The 20832-nt window shown below is 36.9% G+C and overlaps 5 protein-coding genes across 5 annotated transcripts; 2 read left to right on the top strand and 3 right to left on the bottom strand.

Moving 5' to 3' along the window:
- The first annotated feature begins 1538 nt into the window (after window positions 1-1538).
- On the top strand, window positions 1539-3562 carry CPF (cuticular protein 44-aa motif). Its single transcript, XM_028301009.1, has 4 exons — window positions 1539-1600; window positions 2077-2238; window positions 2710-2877; window positions 3320-3562. Exons 1-4 carry the CDS (start codon window positions 1589-1591, stop codon window positions 3416-3418), a joined length of 441 nt encoding a protein of 146 aa, XP_028156810.1. The 5' UTR covers window positions 1539-1588; the 3' UTR covers window positions 3419-3562.
- Window positions 3563-4604: 1042 nt separating this feature from the next.
- On the top strand, window positions 4605-8035 carry Fnta (farnesyl transferase alpha). The gene is made up of 5 exons (XM_028300862.1): window positions 4605-5015; window positions 5931-6054; window positions 6278-6368; window positions 6479-6618; window positions 7425-8035. The coding sequence occupies exons 1-5, from the start codon at window positions 4886-4888 to the stop codon at window positions 7939-7941; spliced, it is 1002 nt and encodes a 333-aa protein (XP_028156663.1). The 5' UTR covers window positions 4605-4885; the 3' UTR covers window positions 7942-8035.
- Window positions 8036-8097: 62 nt separating this feature from the next.
- LOC114350182 (uncharacterized) lies at window positions 8098-8978 on the bottom strand. Its single transcript, XM_028300876.1, has 2 exons — window positions 8543-8978; window positions 8098-8470 (listed from the first exon to the last, which is right to left on the bottom strand). Exons 1-2 carry the CDS (start codon window positions 8600-8602, stop codon window positions 8147-8149), a joined length of 384 nt encoding a protein of 127 aa, XP_028156677.1. The 5' UTR covers window positions 8603-8978; the 3' UTR covers window positions 8098-8146.
- A 924-nt stretch (window positions 8979-9902) lies between these two features.
- On the bottom strand, window positions 9903-12741 carry AsnS (asparagine synthetase). The gene is made up of 2 exons (XM_028300848.1): window positions 12615-12741; window positions 9903-11594 (listed from the first exon to the last, which is right to left on the bottom strand). The coding sequence occupies exon 2, from the start codon at window positions 11584-11586 to the stop codon at window positions 9931-9933; it is 1656 nt and encodes a 551-aa protein (XP_028156649.1). The 5' UTR covers window positions 11587-11594; window positions 12615-12741; the 3' UTR covers window positions 9903-9930.
- Window positions 12742-20066: 7325 nt separating this feature from the next.
- On the bottom strand, window positions 20067-20832 carry LOC114350283 (moricin-like). Its single transcript, XM_028301019.1, has 2 exons — window positions 20637-20832; window positions 20067-20249 (listed from the first exon to the last, which is right to left on the bottom strand). Exons 1-2 carry the CDS (start codon window positions 20748-20750, stop codon window positions 20172-20174), a joined length of 192 nt encoding a protein of 63 aa, XP_028156820.1. The 5' UTR covers window positions 20751-20832; the 3' UTR covers window positions 20067-20171.

The following is a 20832-nucleotide window of genomic DNA, read 5'->3' as shown; positions in this document are numbered from 1 at the left end:
ATATAGACTACGTAAACATTTATTCTGTGCTACTGCTTCGCAAATTATGACTAGACGAACTTGGTCTACTTAAGAACGGATACGCTTTGTGAGCTGGCGGCGCGTTTTTATTGCCTTTGACAAAGTGGGCCCATAATTCATGTGCTACCTACCATAAGTAGAGTTTCATTAGACGTCCTAAATAAATAAAAATAAATATTGGTCCCTAAGTACTTAATATTACGGATACTTACCTAGTTACAGTGAATTGGATGTAGGTTTTAACTCTACAAAAGGACTATTATAATTTCAGTGAAATGATGTTAGTTCCGTTCTGGTGCTTTTAAAGCTCCAATCGTGCCAAGCCCACCGAACAGAAAGTTCCTATCAATAAAACGAGCTTGAGCCCCATTAAGTTTAGTTCCGATTAATTTTATGCATTCACTCCGTTTATCATAGTTAGGTACCTACACCTCATATAGCCCTAATTATTACAAGGTTCGATAGAAGCGTGCCATATGACTGTCATTAAGTTTTATATCTAAAGTGTCTACTACACTTGGCGATAGCTGATTTTTTACAACACGATATCTTTAATTAAAAAAGTAGGTAGTTAATAATGCTAAGGTGCTCAACGTAGCAAAATGTTAAAACTCTTCATCTTCAAATGATGATGCTACTGCTGAACATAAGACCTCCCCCAATGAACCAATGATTTCCATTAAGACCGGGTAACGGCTTGCATCCATGTGTTACTTAGGCCCAGAACAGACGGTGAAACGCAACTGCAACGAAACTGCAACTGCTAGTTACTTTTGAGTTGCATCTAAGTTTCTGCCATAGCGTCCGTTGAGAGACCACACATGACGCGACCAGTTTGAAACTTCAGTTTCAGTTTCATTCATCAGAATCATCAGAAAGTTGCAGTTTCGTTGCAGTTGCGTTTCACCGTCTGTTCTGGGCCTTACTGCTACCTTTATGAGGTCTTCCACCTTATGGGTGAACGTCCTAAACTGCGCTATTTCCGGTAAGTTTTTTTAGGCAGAAGAAAGGGCCACTCCAATTCTTCTCGTGGATGTCGTAAGAGCTTGGACGAATAATCAAGCGTAAGAGGCGATCCTAGGGGTGGCGTGGGGAAGTATAAGGCCAAAATCCCCATTTGATAGTGATAAAAATAAAGAGGAGCGTGTTCTTGCTATGAAGACCGTCGCCACATAATCCATAGAATGCTGTTTTTTTTTCGGATGGACTTGGTGATGAGCCGTGAGTGGCTTTTTCAGCTTCACCGGACAATAGGTGAGCGTAGATGGCTCTCATGCTATGTTGACCGGAAATAACGAATTATCGGCGCGTAGTGTACAGGGAACTTTAGAAGCTCAATCAAACTTGCACTGTCCTTGCCTGGGCGCACCCGCCACATTTTCCTAAGCTCGAAGGGGCATAGGTGTACGCAGGAATGATTGTCCATTACGTCACTCACCCATACGTTATCACATGGCCCTATACTATGACTAGACTGTTGACAACCGCCTTGTATTGTATAAAAGCCTTACAGAGCCCGTAAGTGCAACATATCAGTCGTAAGCTTCGTGGGGTGAGAACACGAAAAATGATCGCAAAAGTGAGTAGATAACCAAGTATTTTATTTATTTAGTTTTTTTTTACTTTTTACCTTCTCGTGAAAGAGCACTTTTTTACTTTAATAACATAAAGTTAACGTCCATTTTAATATCGTGTGACGTAGGGAGCTATTTAAGTCAGTGTAGAGTCTGTAAAGATCGCTTTATAGCGATAAGACCGCCTAAATTGTGCCGTATTATCACAGGTATACTTTGTAGTAACATAACATTTTTTTTCTTTATGTGGTGTACACACAATAAAGTGTGTTCTATCAATCTCTAACTACCAAAAAGATAAATAAGTAAGTTACATAAAGGTAAGTAGGTAGGTAGCTTAAGCCTAGAAACCCTGAATTATATTTTGTAAGTTTTACTTTCTCCTATTTTTTTAGGGGTTCAGGGTCCTAAATTAGGGTTACCTATATTTAGGTATTTTTTATGTACCCATACTGGAACGGAGGGCTACTTTTGCTCCCAGATCAGCCTCCTCGTCTGCCTGGCGGCGTGCGTCCACGCCGGGGGTCTACTCGCGCCCGTCGCGTACGGAGGCTACGGCGGGTACTACAACAACTACCCAGCGCAGCCCGCGATCGCCAGCCAGCACTCAAACATTCTGCGGTCACCTTTCAATCTTGGACAGGTATCGTTAACCTCGCAGAGATTCGAAACACTAAAAGGGATCGATAAAACAGGAGATTTAAATCACAAGAGACATTCAGATAGCCTTATCGTACCAGACCTAATAGTTTTTAACCGCAAAATTCATATAATCAGAGATACTACAGTTAAATTTTTGAGCAATAAGTAGAATCATCCCTTTCGGATCGGACATTTTTTTACATCATACCAGAATAAATGCTCGCGGCAGCCAAAGTTTTGATTCTCAACCTAGTTCAAAAGCTACCTACGGTACTGCGCAAACGGGCCTTTTTTTAAAACCATCATCATGGCCCATTTTAGCCTCCACTGCAGGAACACGATCCTCTTCAATTTAGCAGAGGCAAATGGAGGATTTAGCCAACACTCCCCATTCTGGCCAGACAAGTTGGAGAGAAAACAGAGAAATTATTAAAAATTGAGCTCGTTAGTGAGAGTATTAATAAAATTTCAGGTGTCGACATACAGCAAGGCCATCGACACCCCGTTCTCCAGCGTCCGCAAGTCTGACATCCGCGTGAGCAACCCTGGCCTGGCTGTCGCGCCAGCTTATGGAGGCTATGCTGCCCCTTACGTGTCCCACGTAGGAGTTGCTGCGCCCTATGCCGCACCAGTAGCTAAGGTAAGTTAGGTGTTAAGTTAATAATAACACGACATTGTAGTTTGAACTCACGTGAAGCTATCAGGGCTCAATCTAAAGCAAAGCTTGTGCTTGTATGCCAGCAATAGACAACGGATATAAAACCGATTTGCAAGCCTACTGCGCTAAAATAAGTCAGCCAAGAGTTAACGGTAGCTTGCTGCCCCTTTTGTCGCATGACTGTCGCCACACCTTTTTCGGCACCTTTCGTGATGAATGGGCAATAGATCGATATCACCACAGAATAATAAATATCACATATTATGACTTCTAAAGGATTTCACCCGCCACTGAAGTTACAAAATAGGTATCTCCCAAGGTCCCTCCAGTTCTATTGCGTTGTGTGTACCAGAAGCTGAAAGCACGAGACTCGTTCGCTGTTATACGATGTATGGTTGAAGAACTGGGAAATATTTTTTTTTAGGTGGCCACAGCTGGTCTTCTTGGCGTGGCGTACTCCGCAGCTCCGGCTGTCTCCCACATGACCTACTCCAACGGACTTGGCCTCGCCTACGCTTGGTAATCGTGTCGAACTCAAACTGAAGTTGCCTAGCTAGCCTAATTGAATGTAACTAACATCTATTTAAAAGCACTGAATGATTCCTCTGTATTTGTTACCTAATAGTTTTAACATAATTTATTGATAGAATATAAACATTTAGAAAAAGTTGTTGTTTTTATTTGAAGCCCATTAAGTACTTACTTAGTAATAAGGCCGCCACCAACCGGCCATTGTGGAAAACATTGGGGGATAGTCCAGTCATTTAAGCTTAAATTAGGTAAGAATCTCGGAATTCGAGATACCCAGCTGTAAGTCTGTAAATCAAAATGCAAACACTAAATCAGCGAAGGGACTTGCTTGACCTGGTTTTTCTCCATAACATCATGAGAAGTAGGGTTGACAGCAGCCAACTCCTGAGTAAATTTAATCTCCGCGTACCACGCACGATCCCCCGCAAGCCGATCTCACCCTTTAGTGCCCCCCATCGCAAAACCGTCCTGGGTAGGAGCTCCACAATTCCTCGTCTATGCAAGTTATTGAATGAGCACAGTGTGGCGGTGGATATATTCGTTGATAGCCGTCAACAGTTTAGAAAGGCAGTCATGGAGACTTTTGAACATGTTTGAATGAGTTGTAAATTGTAATGATTAACAGACTTTTTATTGTTTTCTTTTCTTTTCCTTTAAATAATTAGCAAACATTTAATATTATGTAAGCGGTGTTTACCTTAATATAGCTATACATTTACATTATTGTATTGTCAAAGTGTCTGTGCAAATATTGATGTAATAGTTGATGGTGAACCTAAATAAATAAATAAATAAATAAATAATGACTGGACTAGGAGGCCTATGTTCAGCAGCAGTAGGTATTCTTAAGGCTGAAAATGATGATGATGATGATGACTTATCAACCGACTTCAAAAAAGGAGGAGGTTCTCAATTCGACCCGTATGTTTTTTAATAGTGGCTACCTAGTAACTAACTAGGTACATATTGCTCGGGTTTGCCGTCCAGTTCCAGAAGGTACGTTTTCGTGACTACCTGCGGTATAACCTTAATAATGACTGGGGGGAGGCTTTCCCCGTTCATAATTTTATTAACTTATTTTCACTTCGATCGAAACTGAACGTAACTTTTATTTCGATCGAAACGGAACGTAACTTTTATACGTGACATCAGCTGTAACGCCTGTCACCAATGACTTTGACAATATGTACAATAAAAGTACACCACTGGTTCGGCAAGAATTTCCATCTCAATAATCTGAGACATTTATTGTTAAATAAATTACCTGTGTGTATAAATAAAGATACGTGTCGTGATAACGAACCACTTATGCGCTGAGCCTAGGTGTGCTGTGTTTATTCACGGCGGCGCTGAATTTACATTGGCATTACAGTAGTTACCTATCTGGTACTCGGAGCACGTGAACAATAAAACTCGAGTTTCAAACAATAGTTACAGCACATTAGCTAGCACAGTGAGCATGTCGGACAGCGGCGACAGTGATATTGTGTGGACTCTGTACAAGGATAGGCCTGAATGGAAAGACATAACCCCTGTGCCTGAAGACGATGGACCAAACCCAGTTGTAGTCATTGCGCACTCTGAAAGATGTAGGTATTTTAGTAATCATACATATAGTGCAACTCAATAATTTCCTTCTACCTATTAAGTCTACAAAAACTATACTCTGATTTTTAATTCGACGGAATTTTGACATTTCAGAAGTGTTGTCAACATTGAAACATTCCCACTAAGAATGGAGAGCATTTTCACAAATTAAAAAATAATCCTTTCTTGAATTTAAGGTTTCACTTGAAAAACTAAGGTTTAAAAATGTACTGATCCTTTCAAAATGGTCATTTGAATTTATATTATCATATTTTTGAAGTTACAAAAAAAAATGGGAAATTATTTTTCTATTACTGGACTCCCTGGCCAATAATCCATGGGTTACAAACCTTTTTTATGAAAATCCTTTTGTTAATAAAATTTAGCTTCATAAAATAATCAATTTAACAAGATGCCAATTTTATAATCCAAGTTGATTAAGATGACGGTAATGATGATTGATGATCAATACATATTTTCGTTTATGTTAATATGTCGTTTTTCTGTGTTAAAAACACGTTTTTTTCTATTTAGTCTCTAAAATGTACATAATAATTAGTGAACATTGAATTCACAAAACAAACAATAGTTCATTCTTAAAAGTTGTACTTGATGAAATTTCATTTCATATTATTTATTATTAATTCAAAGCAAAAAAGGCTTATCACATCTGAATTGTCAAAAAATGACAGCTGTCAGAATTCCGTCGAATTAAAAATCGGACTTTAATTTTTGTGATTGCTTCCTTTAGACTCCTATTACAAAATAAACTTAGTAATTTTCCTATAATATAGTTTTACTAGCTACCACCAAGTTATGACATGGAATATAAAGTGATTTTCCACCTATTTCATTTAAAGTTATATTTAATAATAGAAGATTTATTGTACTAATTTGAATGTCAACTTTCTTTCCAGTTGAAGATGTTTACGACTATTTCCGTGCTGTGCTGCAAAAGAATGAGAAATCAGAAAGGGTTCTACAGCTGACCAAAGATGCGGTTGAACTCAATGCGGCTAATTATACAGTCTGGCAGTACAGGTAAGCTATTTTAATTGTGGTTTGTTATGCCAAACGATCTGAGACCAAGGCCAATAATTTTGTAACGCATTGGCATTTTGATTGTTAGAAAAATAATGATTGTTACTCATATTAATTTCATGACTTGCATATAAGATCTGTGACATGTACATTTGTCAGAATTAAATACTTTTTTACTTTTATTTAATATCATGTGAAATGGTGTATGACAAATTTCTTGCAGGAGAGACATACTGAAATCCTTGGGTACTGATTTGAGATCAGAATTAGATTATGTGGAATCAGTAATAAAACAATCACCAAAAAACTATCAGGTAATTGAAATTAACTACCTATTTTTAGCTGACACTAAAAATTTTGTATTTCCTTACATGTATTACTGATACCAATAAGTATGTAATATGTAAAATCTTGTATATTTTAGGTGTGGCACCACAGAAGAGTGTTGGTTGAGTGGCTACAAGACCCCAGCCTTGAATTAGAGTTGACTGGTGATGCCCTTCTTCAAGACCCTAAGAACTACCATGCCTGGCAGCATAGGCAGTGGGCTATCAAGACATTTGGGTAAGCCATGTTCTTTTTTAGATTGGTTGACAGTTTTCTACTACAAATAATTATGAATTTAAATATTCATAATTTGTAGTAGAAATTAAAACCATTAAAACTCATGGACTAAGAGCTTGTGAAACCCAGACCAATTTTAGGGTAGCGGCTTAAGCTACATTCAGCTACAATCACTAAAACTTCATGGTTCATCTTTATACTGTGTTGGTAGCATGAGCTAACAAACTTTCAGATTTGATAAAATAACTAAGGTCTAGGGTTCACAGGCTCTTGTTCTATCAAAAGATTCAGTTCTATATTAAGCTACATGTTATGTTAAATACTATCTTTATTTTATTTACCCATATTGCTACAATCATAATGCTATAACTATTAGCCCTAATAACTACATTAGCCTTGTGTTAAAAGTCTTCTGTAATGGTATAATTTATATGGCCTACTTTTGTGTGTCACCGGATTTATGCATTATTTCCTAGTATTTGATAAGAAAAATTGTGACTAACAATTTATATTGTTTGATGTTCTGCTTCAACTTTTTATGAGCCATAATCTTCATTACCTTGAATGATATTTCAATACTTCAAATGTAGTAATTTTTAGTATAAAGAATAATGTAAACATGTTAATGCTGAAGACCATTACAAAGTCTGGGGCATACTCAATAAATATGGCAGATCTTCCTTTTGCCACTAACAGAAAGTCCTATTTTTAGTCCAGGAGTCCTATTTTTATTGAACGTAAGCTGATAATTATTCATTTTAAGTAAAGGCGTCTCATTAAATAAAATATTTGTTCAATATTTTCAGGCTCTTCAATAAAGAAATGGATTTCGTTGACAATCTTTTAACCGAGGATGTCCGCAACAACTCTGCTTGGAATCAGAGATATTTTGTAGTCAACAATCATCTCGGCTGGTCTGATTTGAATGTTCAAAGAGAAATATGTTATGCAATGGAGAAAATTAAGTTCGTGAAAAACAATGAAAGTTCATGGAATTATTTGAGAGGAGTCCTGTTGCACGATAAGAGAGGTATTAGTGGTAATGCCGTGGTTACCTCATTTTGTGAAGATTTGTATAAACATAAGTGCCGTTCGCCATTTTTATTAGCATTTATCATTGATATATGCGATGAAGCCATAAAAAAAGGTGAGATTAGCTGTCTACATAGTCCCGATAGAGCCATTGAACTTTGTCAAGCATTAGCAACGAAATATGATAAAATTAGATGCAAATATTGGAACTACATGTGTGAGAAATTTAAGATAGCTAAAAAGGAACAAGAGGAAAAGAAAGAACAAAATGGGGATGCAATGGACGAATAAAGTTACTATTGTAGATAGGAGAAACAAATATCAACACGAATCTGAAGTTAAGTTAAGGTTTTATAGTGTGTTCATTGAGCATTTTAAAGCAATATAAAAACTGTAATAATTAAAAATGTAAAAATACAGAACTGCAATAAATAAAACAGCTTAAATCGAAAAGTATTTTAATGCTTACTTAGAAATTAACGTTGTATCATATGTTTTATTCTATGTCTTTGGAGTTGGAGGGTCTTTGCTCCGAATTCCCGCCTCTTTGGTCGGTCATACCCATGTTCATATGAATGTGAGATCGAATAGCGCGCGCCATTATTTCGCAGTCGCAATTTCGGTTGGGGTTCAACATGTCTAGAATGCTAGGCCGCTGTTCTGATGTCTGTGACACTCTCTTTAGGCTCTTACTGCATTTCTTTCGTTTCGCCCCTTTGCCGCGGATCCCGCCGCTCTTGCTATCTTTTATCGTAATCGCTAGTTTTTGTAGAACGTCGGGACAGTTTCTACATTCGCAGTGTCGACAATCGCAAAACGGCTGTAATATAGCAATCAATTAGTAATGAACGCTTTTATGGTGTATTTTGATAACGTCTATGTCGCTACGTACCTTGGAAGTAGGAATCCGACCTGACTGACCCTTTTTTGTACTGCCTTGACCTCTCTTCATAGTTATGTTTTGATCAAAGATGGTTAGAGAGCGATTTCAGGCCTTCATATTAGTTTTGCTATTATGTCCATGCTGGTTTGTGATTAATTTTATGAGTTGGTTTCCTACATTTTATGATCTCAATTTTTGTAATAATGTTTTGGTATCGATGCGAGCTATGGCTATGACACCCTAGTTTTTGACAATTCTTCTTTTATCTTTGGGCAATTCCCATAAAAATGACCCAAGTAAGCATACATACTCATTGTAAGCTTTCGAAAATTCCATAGGGTCCACAAAATTATATGACGGTTTGTCACTAAATACTCTTGACCACTTGACCACACTTGACAGTGCTTGACAGTCGCACTATCATGGCACAATAGTTCAGGACAAATTTTTCTTTAATTATTAAGCATAATGAGTTAAAATACATTACCTACGTAAAATAATGATTGAAGGTGAATCTGGCTTTGAGTTTCGTTGAATAAATCTCAAACATGTGGGACACTGTTTTACCCAAATCTCACTGCAGCTGGGAGCCAGTTGAGCTGAGAATCTTGAAGCAGGAGCTCGCAAACATGACCTGCAAGTGTACCACTTGCGAAGCTTTCAGGAACCCCTCGCTTCATATTCCCCGGACGTCTAAATGTAATGACGAAGCAGTTCAAGTAGACCAAAAAAGTGTCCTACTCAGTCGGTACGTTTATGCCGACCCACTTATACCTCGTACAGATGAAAAATCTAATTTAGAGTGCATCCACAAAGACGTATTCTGCCCAAACTGTTTCCTCATCTGGGATCTGATGCGAAGCGCGAAGAAAGTGTACAAAGACGCAGAATCAGAGACTACAAAGTCAGATTCTACCGATAAATCGACAGAGAAAACTATTAACTTCGTGGACAGAACCACTTCAGTAACCAACAAACCAGTACTGAAGATGATATCGAATCTAACGCTTTGTGATTTCATTTCAAGTTGTTCCAGTGAAAGTTCAATCATCAATCACTCAACAAAGAAGAGTAACAATCATGATAGAGTAACCTTTCTGGAAGACTTTCCTCACGTAGATGCAAGCAAGATGAAGCCCACAATACATGATACGGTGCATGGTAATTGCTTTTGCTTGGAACAATTTGTGGATTCAATAAGGCCGCCTTTGCACCATTTACTATAAATAAACTGTCTAACATTTTCAATTATACTTTTTTTTAGAGTTAGCTATTAATTCAAATTGTATTAAGTATTTGCATATCAAGGTCGTGTCTAATTTCTTTTAGCTGTGGAACTCATCAGTTATGGGTGAAATCACAAACAGAGTCATGTAACACGAAATATATTTAGTACTTTATGTAGCAGCATAGTGTTTAATAAATCTTGCCGATGGGTCAGAGACTTGCACCCACTTCGGCATCCAGTAGTAGGGCGTGAAGTTATGTTGTCCTGGGAATGATTTTTCGAAAACACTACGATAGTATCTCGATTCTGTGGTTGTTGGTTGAACGCCTTCATATTTTTGATCCCCTTCTGTGAATCTCTCTGCAATAATTTCAGCAATAGTCGTAAATAATGATTTCTTCACCGACGCCACTCCATCGCTAAACGCTTCTTTATGTCTCCATAATATTGAATCTGGCAGTAAACCGCTCTTGGCGAAACTGCTTCTCAATAAATGCTTTTCGACGCCGTTTTGTGGCTGTCGTAATTTGGGATCTATGCTCAAGTAATGGTTGGTGAATTGGATATCTAAAAATGGTACACGGAGTTCCAAGCTATGTGCACTGGTCGTGCGGTCTGCCCGCAAGCCATCGTACAAGTAAATATCGGATAGCAAACGTATGCTCTCATCGTGACCAGCTTCTACGGTCGGGGCATCGCGGAAGTAAATGTAACCTTGAGCTAATTCGTCCGCTCCTTCTCCGCTAAACACTACGGTAGTGTCCGTGTTGTTTTTGATATATTTCGACAAAAGATACATCGGTAAGCTGGCGCGTATTGTCGTTATGTCAAATGATTCCAAATGGTAAATAACATTATCTAATGCTTCTCTAACGTCGTTTTCATCAAATTGAACTTCATGATGCTCTGTCCCAAGGTACTCTGCTACGGTTCGCGCTGCGGCCAGATCTGGCGAGTCACCCATGCCTATAGCAAAGGTCTGAATTTTATATGGAAGCTGGTGTTCCTTGGCAAGTTTTACGACCAGTGCAGTAATCAACGATGAATCTAAACCACCGCTAAGAAGACAACCAATTCTTCTTTCGGCCATCAATCTCTTCCTGCAAGATGCTTCAAGTAAATGCGCTGTCTTTTCGTAGACATTCATTTTTTGCAAATCTCCATCTGGCACGAATGGTATAAATTGAGGTGGCATTCCAGGTTTGTAATACTGTTCAGTATAATCCACTGTCACTTTTCCCTGTTCAGTCATACTCCAAACTTGGAAATGTCCCGGTGGGAATTGTCCCAAACTTGAGTTTTTGCTACCTTTTTGTTTTAGTCCAATCAGACCCTTGGCTTCGGAGCAAATACCTAGTACGTCGTTGTCTTCATCGTGGAACCTGAACAGTGGACGGACGCCGTAAGGGTCTCGAGCGATGTAAACTTTTCTTTTTTCTCCGTCAACGAGACAGAAGCCGAAAACGCCGTCTAGTTTCCTGACGGTTTCTGCGATACCGAAGTTCTGGTACATGTGGATGATTGCTTCCACGTCGCATTTTGTTTCGTATGGGAACTGGTGTTGTTCCTGCAGTCGCTTGCAGTTGTATATCTCGCCGTTGCATATGAGGGTGGTGCGTGGGTAGGCGTGGAGTCTCATGGGCTGCATTCCATGGAGCCCATCGACGATGGCCAGTCGCTGGAAGCCGAAGATGACGAGTGGTTCGCGAGCATCTTGCTCGATGCGCCACGCGTCGGGTCCCCGGTGCACGATGTTGGAAAAGCATTTGATGCAGGTCGCGCTCAGCCCGCCATCTACGCCGAATGTCGCCCAAATGCCACACATTTCAGGACCTGTAAGTAAAGACACATACTTTTTAGTGTTAGAAGTGACACTATTTTGAATGTTTATTATACCAGTAATAAATTGCAATTATTTCGATTTTGACTTCTATGTAGATTGTAGGTGTAGAGTACTAAGCTACAGCCGCTTATCTGTAAGGTATTTAATTCATTCCAAGTTCTTATCGTACCTAAACGCCTAAACCCACTAAAAGCATTGATTTTACATATAAAAAATGTTGAATGGAACTGCCTGCGTCATGTAGATAACAGCTCTGTCTACTTGTCTGTCTGGTATAGATACAGATGATACCATAGCAATGTATAAAAATATAAAACCTGCTGTTCATTAAATACTGACACNAGTGACACGCAGAGCAAAATGTCTAACATTTTGTGTACCTGTACATATCGGTATTGAAAGAAGCGTAAGTATTTTAGACCAATAACCGCCTTAAAGAGGTCCCAGAAATAGATGCTTAGGAAACAATATCAAAGGAATATTTATAAATAAACTTGTTGGAATTATTTATTTAATTTATTATGTTGTTCACATCATTATCGGATGTTATTGAGTAGAAATTTAGATAAAAAGTTTTGCTGTACTTATTCAATTTTTTAGTTTAAATAAATTTGATTATAGACAATCCACTATAAAATAACGAAATACAACGTTAAACCTTAAGTTCCACGTAGGTTATGTACGTGCATTTTTATTCCATTATGTATTTTAAACACCTGGGTAAATAATTACATTCAGCATTAGATTGCACGCAACGAAACTTATTTTTGCAGCTTAGGAAAATGATAATTATTGTTTTCGCCAACAGCTCTATACTGTTATAAATAGTCAATAATACTTGATTATACACGGATAAAATTTAACCATGCCTTCTTTTGACATTCATTGATTTTAAACCACTATTCCGCTTAGCAACTTATTATTAGGAGGAAAAATTCAATTCGGTATGGTTGTCTCTTAAGTGAATGTCTATCGATTATTTATTAACAATATTTAAATTGGGCACTAACCTTGGAATATGTTACAACTCTGAAAGTTAAAAATAAATTACACGTTTATCGGTTTCTTGCCACAGGGACGACACGCGTCCGATCGTTGAGGTTAGTTAACACTACTGTCTGGCTTGTCTAAAACGCTGGCAAAGACCGATCATGACGTCTATTAACGAATAAAAAAATCGAGTGGGTTTTGGTAATATCGAGTAAACTGAGTCGTTTGTTACATGGAACTATATAAAAGTGGGGAATCTGGAAAATAATAGCTGCAAATAAATTGGTAGGCATTAAAATAATGCTATAAATTCAAACCAAAACATTTTCTCTACGGTCTTACGTAGCACTCGCAACCTGCGAGCGAGAGCGCGTTAAAACGCGCGGTTTTATCGATTGGCTTGACGTTTCTCGCTATCGAATCGAGTCGCTCCGGCTTCTATTGTGTCGGTGCATCTCTAATCGTCATTAAACGAAGAAGGCCGCATGTGTTAAAGTGCCGTTGTTGTAGCAAATGGTCTTACTGTTGCTTCGAATAGGGTCTCTATTCGCAGTCGTTTGACTTGCGGGTTAATTGAGCCCGTGTTCGCCGAATAAAAGTGAATTCGAGTCTCTAGACATTGCTATGCGATATTGCATCATCTTTGCGCCGGTATCCGATGGCTTGATGGGTCAGGTCACCTAGTTATAGTTTTTTTACAACTAGCTCTCCTAAAATAAGTCGCTATCTTCATTTAGCGCTATTTTACGCTCTAATATTTGACCTTGATATTTGATTTACCTACCTAATTGAGCGCGATTCATTTACCTAAGTCCTAAGTAGTTGCACATTATAGGACTTAAGTAATTGAAATGCAATTTGTAAGCTGATACTTAACTAAATTGTGTATGATACCCAATGATGATACCTACTTGCTCATGAATGTAGCGTTATTAGAAGGTGCCACAATTTATGAAAGCATCCTATTGTTTCCACTAATGAATACATTTATAGATTCCCAAGTTCATTCACGTTTGTCAATACAGGTGTGCCATACAAAATACCTTTTACAAATACGTCAATGTGTAGACTGAACTGACGCAATATTAAACAAAACCGCTTTGATCAGGTTTTTTGTTTGCTTGTGTAAGTATAGTGATAGATAAGCAACCCACAATTTACCTACTTTTCATAGACCTTTTATTTCCTTTTGAAAAGGTCCATGCATTTATTTTATCGGACGGAACCCGCGACCTCTGGCAAAGTTTACGTCAAAAAAGACGAACTACCGTTACGGGAACCACCAGGTCAGATAGAAAGGGCTGTCCTAAACCAGTTTCTTTCCTCGTTTTCTTGTTTTTCCTTTACATTTGGTGCATGCACATTGACTAATGCTTCAATCACATGTCATGTTGGTGTGGTTGAAGCTTTGTAGCATTAGCGGAGATATTAAGTTCTATTGAATTCTTACAGCAAACTTGAACAGCTGTGGTTTTGCTGCTAATAACTTTTCAGGAATCGAACGTACTCATAAATCGATTCAACCTTCTGTTCACAGATCTCCAAGGACATCAAGTATATTAATGTGCCCTCGGTACTATAAATAGTGCTGGTAAATAAATAAGAAATTAGGTACAGGTTTATATTTTTCGTGGCGTCTTTTATTTTCTTAGTTACGATACTGGCTGGGTTGACCTAAATCTTGTTTCTATAGTAGGTATAATAAACGGCTCAAACTTCAGTCGGTCTGAAAAGTTTTATAAATGGAAAACTCTTTTTTTACTGTTGTTTATCACATATATGATATATAATAGCTGTTTATTAATGATTCTTTTGGAGGAGATCGTTGCCTACAGATAAGGCCGCCTTATTTGTTTCGTCACCGTTGCAAATTTTGAATCGCTTAGATATCTAATGTAAGTAAACTCAGTTAATATATTTAAGTACCCCCTAATTGCCCTGTACTACACAAAAAAAGACAATTACAAGAAATTCACTAACGAACAATTTAGTTGGTAGCGAACTTTTCCAATCTAACAAGTAAATATTTGTTTTCGGAGTCACATATGCATAAACACTTGAATGTCACATACGAGTAACTGTAATCATATTTCATCATTGTAGTAGGGTCTTTCCTAGATAGTTACTTAGTATTTTATCTACAGCAATAGACCATTAGAACAGGAAAAAATAACGCAAAGTAACATTCTTATCACCATAAGTACTTAATTCTACCAATCCATAAGTATTTCATATTCTTACAAATCTACACATAAAGCATTTCAACTTAATTAGTTCTTGAGGTCATAGCACTTATCGATTGTATATCTGTATAGAGAACTAGCTTTCCGCCCGCGGCTTCGCCCGCGTGGAATTTTGTCTGTCACAGAAAAACTTTATCGCGCGCGTCCGTTTCAAAAACCGGGATAAAAACTATCCTATGTCCTTTCCCGGGACTCAAACTATCTTTATGCCAAATTTCATCAAAATCGGTTCAGTGGTTTAGGCGTAATAGAGAGACAGACAGACAGACAGAGTTACTTTCGCATTTATAATATTAGTATAGATTCTCTGACCTGTAGAACATCTGTTCAGCCGAAATGGGAGACTAGTGCATTTCTAGTCACAGCATGGTTTGGCTAAAATGCAACTAACAAATAAGTGGACTTGCAAAAATCAGGCTAGGATATTGTTCTCTCCTAACAAACGATGTGAATGTCATACTGAAATAGATGACGTTGCCTGAGGTGGGAATTGAATCCTGAAGGGTTAACACTTGAGGTTTTCTTTTTCAAATATTGTTTTAATATTTTTCAGACAATTATAGCATTAGCATTATTACAAAAATCCCAATATCAAGTAAAGAATGTCTCCATTATCAGCTGATGTATGTAATAGTTTATTCATTGACTTCTTCGTAACTCCTACTCAACTTTCTGAAACGGTTAAACCCAAAAAATACATAATAACTGTCGTATTTTGGGAAAACACACATCTTTAGTGTAAATAAATATACGCGGAAACTTACGCAGGCTTTGTATCGAAGTGAAAATGAGGATAAATGTGTCGATAAACTTGTCACGTAGTTTGCTGCGTCTTATTAGACTGGCTGCGCGTAAGGTTGTGTTTACATTGGAACTACAAAATCTAGGATTATGAGTTAACCAAATAATTAAAAAAACCTGAAAATTCATGAAGCAAAAAACGCCTTTAATAGCCTTCTAGCCACCTATAAGAGTCTATATCTAAATATATAAAAGGAGAAACTGACTGACTGACTGACAGATCAACGCACAGCCTAAACGGCTAAACGTAGGCACTTGAAATTTGGAAGGAACGTAGCTTAGGTACCGTAGAGGTGCACTAAGAAAGGAATTTCCGAAATTCCCACGGGAACGGGAATTAGCGGGAAAAACGGGATTCACGCGTACGAAGTCGCGGGCGGCCGCTAGTTATTTTATATTTTATTAACTTTGTATTTTTCTTATTAAATTGTATTTAAGACGGCAATAACAAACAAACAAAATTAGATTATTTAACTATGAATTATGATGTTTTTATAAAGATAATTTCAAGAACAAATAAAATATTACACCTTAGTCACTGCCTTAGTGAAAAGTGCCGTAAAGTCGATTATTATTTGGCCTATTAAAATATTATTACTTACCTACTATGAAGTACTTTTGGCATTTATTAAACTCCTTAAGTGCTTTACAACTACTTAGCATAGTTAAGGTTTTGTAATGAATTTAAATAATAGAATATCTACTGTTCGTCTGTATTTAATTCACTATCTAAGCTTTGTGATTTACTCTTTAAAGTTAATTAATTCATGAATATCAAGTTGGTTTGTTAATTAATTTAATCGGTTTCATATAAATGAGGGCTTTCGCGAATGAAAAATCCGCCAGATGGCAATACGTAGACGCGAGGTCCAAATGCTGCATGATTGGTTATTTTTGACATGACATTGACAGATATGTCAAAATCCACCAATCACGCAGCAGTCAGACCCCACATCCACGTCCCGCCATCTAGCGGATCTTTCATTCGCGAAAACCCTCATTCTTTAAAGTACGGCATCAAAGAAGGCAACAGACCTTTATCATCGATTAGTGACCAGCATTTTTAACCGACTTCAACAAAAGGAGCGGAGGTTCTCAAGTCGGTTGGTATTTTTTAAACGTTTATTAGGTATTNCACCATTTTCTTTATTTTCTTCCATCATACCTACACAAGAATACGCGTGCGTTAGTCAATGTTCGCTTGTATGTGAAGCCTTGTCCTGTAGGTGGGCCATCGTGCGTGTTTTGTTTTCGATGTAAACTCGCGGAGATGAACAGGCCTGCCATAAGTACTTAATTCTACCAAACCATAAGTAGGTATTTCATATTCTTACAAATCTACACATTTGAGGTCATAGCACTTATCGACTGTAAGTAGGTATATCTGTAGGTATAGATAATTCTCTGACCTGTGGAACATCTGTTCAGCCGAGATGGGAGACTAGTGCATTTCTAGTCACAGCATGGTTTGGCTAAAATGCAACTAACAGATAAGTGGCTTGCAAAAATCAGGCTAGGATATTGTTCTCTCCCAATAAACGATGTGAATGTCATACTGAAATAGATGACGTTGCCTGAGGTGGGAATTGAATCCTCAAGGGTTAAATATAGGCCTTTCACGTTGCGGATGAGGTAGTAAGCACTTGAGGTTTTCTTTTTCAAATATTGTTTTAATATTTTTCAGACAATTATAGCATTAGCATTATTACAATATTCCCAATGACAAGTAAACAATGTCTCCATTATCAGCTGTTGTATGTAGGTAATAGATTATTCATTGACTTCTTCGTAACTCCCATTGTATCTTACTGAAACTGAAGTTTGGTTAAACCCAAAAAATATATAATAACTGTCGTATTTTGGGAAAACACACATCTTTAGTATAAATCAATATACGCGGAAACTTACGCAGGCTTTGTATCGAAGTGAAAATGAGGATAAATGTGTCGATAAACTTGTCACGTAGTTTGCTGCGTCTTATTAGACTGGCTGCGTGTAAGGTTGTGTTTACATTGGATCTGCAAAATGTAGGATTAGGAGTTAACCAAATAATTTAAAAAAACCTGAAAATTCAGGAAGCAAAAAACGCCTTAAACTGCATTCTAGCTACCTACCTATAAGAATCTAGTATCTTATTTTATACAATTTTATTAACTTTGTATTTTTATATTTTAAATTGTACATGACGGCAATAACAAAAAAATAAACAATCGATTTATCTTTAACTATGAATATGATGTTTTTATAAAGATTATTTCAAGAACAAATATTAAACCTTAGTCACTGCCTTAGTGAAAAGTGCCGTAAATTCGATTATTATTTGGCCTCTTAAAATATTATTACTTACCTACTATTAGTACCTACTTTTAGTATTTAAGCTCCTTAAGTGCTTTACAACTAGCATAGTTAAGGTTTTGAATTGAATTTAAATAATAGAATACTGTTCGTCTGTATTTACTCGTAATTCACTATCTAAGCTTTGTGATTTATTCTAAAAGTTCAATAATTCATGAATATCAAGTTGGTTTGTTAATTAAATTAATCGGTGTCATATTGTCTTAAGTACGGCATAAAAGAAAGGCAACAGACCTTTATCATAGACTAGCTGTGCCCGCGACTTTGTACGCGTGAAAACCCGTTTTCGCAAGATTTTTCATAGTTCCTGTTGATCGTAGTGTGATATTGTATAGCCTATAGCCTTTCTCGATAAATAAGCTATCTAACACTGAAAGAATTTTTCTAATCGGACCGGTAGTTCCGGAGATTAGCGCGTTCAAGTAAACAAACAAACAAACAAACTCTTCAGCTTTATAATATTAGTATAGATTAGTAACCAGCATTTTTAACCGACTTCAACAAAAGGAGCGGAGGTTCTCAAGTCGGTTGGTTTTTTGAAACGTTTATTAGGTATAGGTANTAGGTATTTTTGTTTAGTATCCAAAGTATCCAATCGCCGGTTAACCGCAAATTGGACATTCCCAAACAAACTTCAGTGGGACTTTTCCGAAATATTTGTACAAAAACCTAAATTAAAAACACCCGGCTTAGATCAGCCAATAAATGCGTATCCTTTGCGAATTTATTATTATCCTGGGCATTCGGAAGTTCGGGGCCGGATATAAAGCCTAATGAGTTTTAATCAGTAAGGCGTGCAACCGGTCCTTTGCCCGGATTCTGTTTTACGACGTTATTATATTTGTAAGCGGTCCCTTTCTTCTTCCCTTTGTTATTGTAACAGAATAATATACTTCTGTATTTCTAGCACGAAACACTTTTGACTTCGAATCCTTTGCGTATTCGAATCGCCATCAAACATTTTAGTAGATATAACCTTGGTACTATTACTTATCATGTGGTTATTACTTAGGCTGAGTTGCACCACCTAACTTTACCGGTAACTTTAACGATAACCGGTCGTATTTGGTTTTTGTAGAGACTTGACGATTGTTAAAGTTAAAGTTAGATGGTGCAACCCAGCCTAAGTGTGTGAAATGTAGTTCTTGTACGTACTCTTATAGTGTTGTGATATTAATTAAATTATACCTGCTTATTTCTAAATTGCGGCAAAAGAAGACATAAAAGTTGACGAAAATGGTAAAGTTGGAAAGACACTATTTAGGAGATCCATCGCAAGAAAGCGATCTCTTCCAGACAACCTGAAGAGAGAACTGTCTTTTGAAATAAGGATAAAAAATAGAGATACTTACTTATTAACAGATAATTTTATCATATTATTTTATGAAATAAGATGAATCATATCTAATGAATACTTATGGTCGCATTATTTTGTAAGATGATACTGATTTGTCACACCTACATTTATTTATATCTGATTAATTTTCTAGCTCGTCTATTCCTTCAGAAAAAACAATCTCATAAGATGTTAATGCCCTCTAGGGCGAAAAAATATCGATGTCATTTTGGCACTCCACTTGCTGGAAAAAGAGTATCGAATTATCCGTCCATATTCATTAATTATAACGAATGTTACTCGTATTCTGTTATCATTTTATTGCGTTTACGATAATATTATTTCATGATCTTCATCTTTTGATGTTACTATGTTTTTAATCCTTTTTACTTTCCCATTTTCGGATTTCGGATTTACATTAATTTTTCTGGTGTAATAAAATTTTAGACGGACTTTTAAATATTTTGGATGTTTTTTGTTATAATGTTTAGGTATATTTCTCTTGAAAAAGAACGATTTTTTGATCGGATTAGTACTTAAAAACTAAGTAGTAGAGTTAATTATGTCCTTTACATTGCTCAAACAGATGTATAATTAAGTTATGGGACATAATTTTAAGAGATTATGGTGTTCTCCGTTAATTATACATATTTCTTTATCCTTACATCTATAAATAGCAAAATGATGTCCCAATTTGTATACCTAACCCATCATTAAAAAAAAGTAAAAACAGTTCATTATGTTTAAAGCAAATATAATTTTAATAAAATATTTGGCACCGTCTTACAAGTTACAAATAAGTAGTATAATATTTTAATCTAAGACATAATTTATTATTCTTCTCAGCCCCTTCTGTCCTTGATGCTCCTATAGACGTCGTGGGCTGTCCCCGCGGCGCTGATGACCTTCAGTCCTTTGCCCTGAAAATAAAAAACATTTGTCAACAAGGAAGTACAAAACAACACACTCCCAATTTGAGAACTTCCATTTTAGAAAATAATGCTCGTTATCATATTTCTTTTTATTATTTTAACGCTTGGTAAAAATACAAAGTTAAAATGATATTTTATGATAGCCTATAAATATTAGATTAGATAAGGCTGTGGTTATGCCATTCTGATAGCTACGTACATTTATAGGTAGGTAGGTAGGGAACAGGCTTGATTAAGAGTAATCTACATAAAATACAATATTGTAAAGCTCCATCAAAATTCGTAGAGTAAGGTTTTGCGCAAAGGAATAACAGACAAACAGTTTATGAGTTTACAAACTTTTTTCCTTAAAAAAGTTATATTAATTATAGTTACCACAACTTTGGCGACCTGCTTGACAGGAACCTTAGGGGCAGGGTTGGCCTGACCAGCACCGATGAACATGGCGAGCACTGCCATCACCATCATGAATAGAGCTGTGATCTTCATGTTTGTTTTGTTTGTAAATAAGGTCTACGTGAACTTAAGCGTACGAGCTGCACTGCCGCGTAGCGAACTGTGAATGCGTTAA

The sequence above is a fragment of the Ostrinia furnacalis genome, unplaced genomic scaffold (assembly GCF_004193835.3).
Source record: "Ostrinia furnacalis isolate ACB-3 unplaced genomic scaffold, ASM419383v2 OfSCF0074, whole genome shotgun sequence".
NCBI lineage: Eukaryota > Metazoa > Arthropoda > Insecta > Lepidoptera > Crambidae > Ostrinia > Ostrinia furnacalis.
Note: the sequence above shows the minus strand (reverse complement) of the source record. Positions and strands in the feature narration are given on the sequence as shown.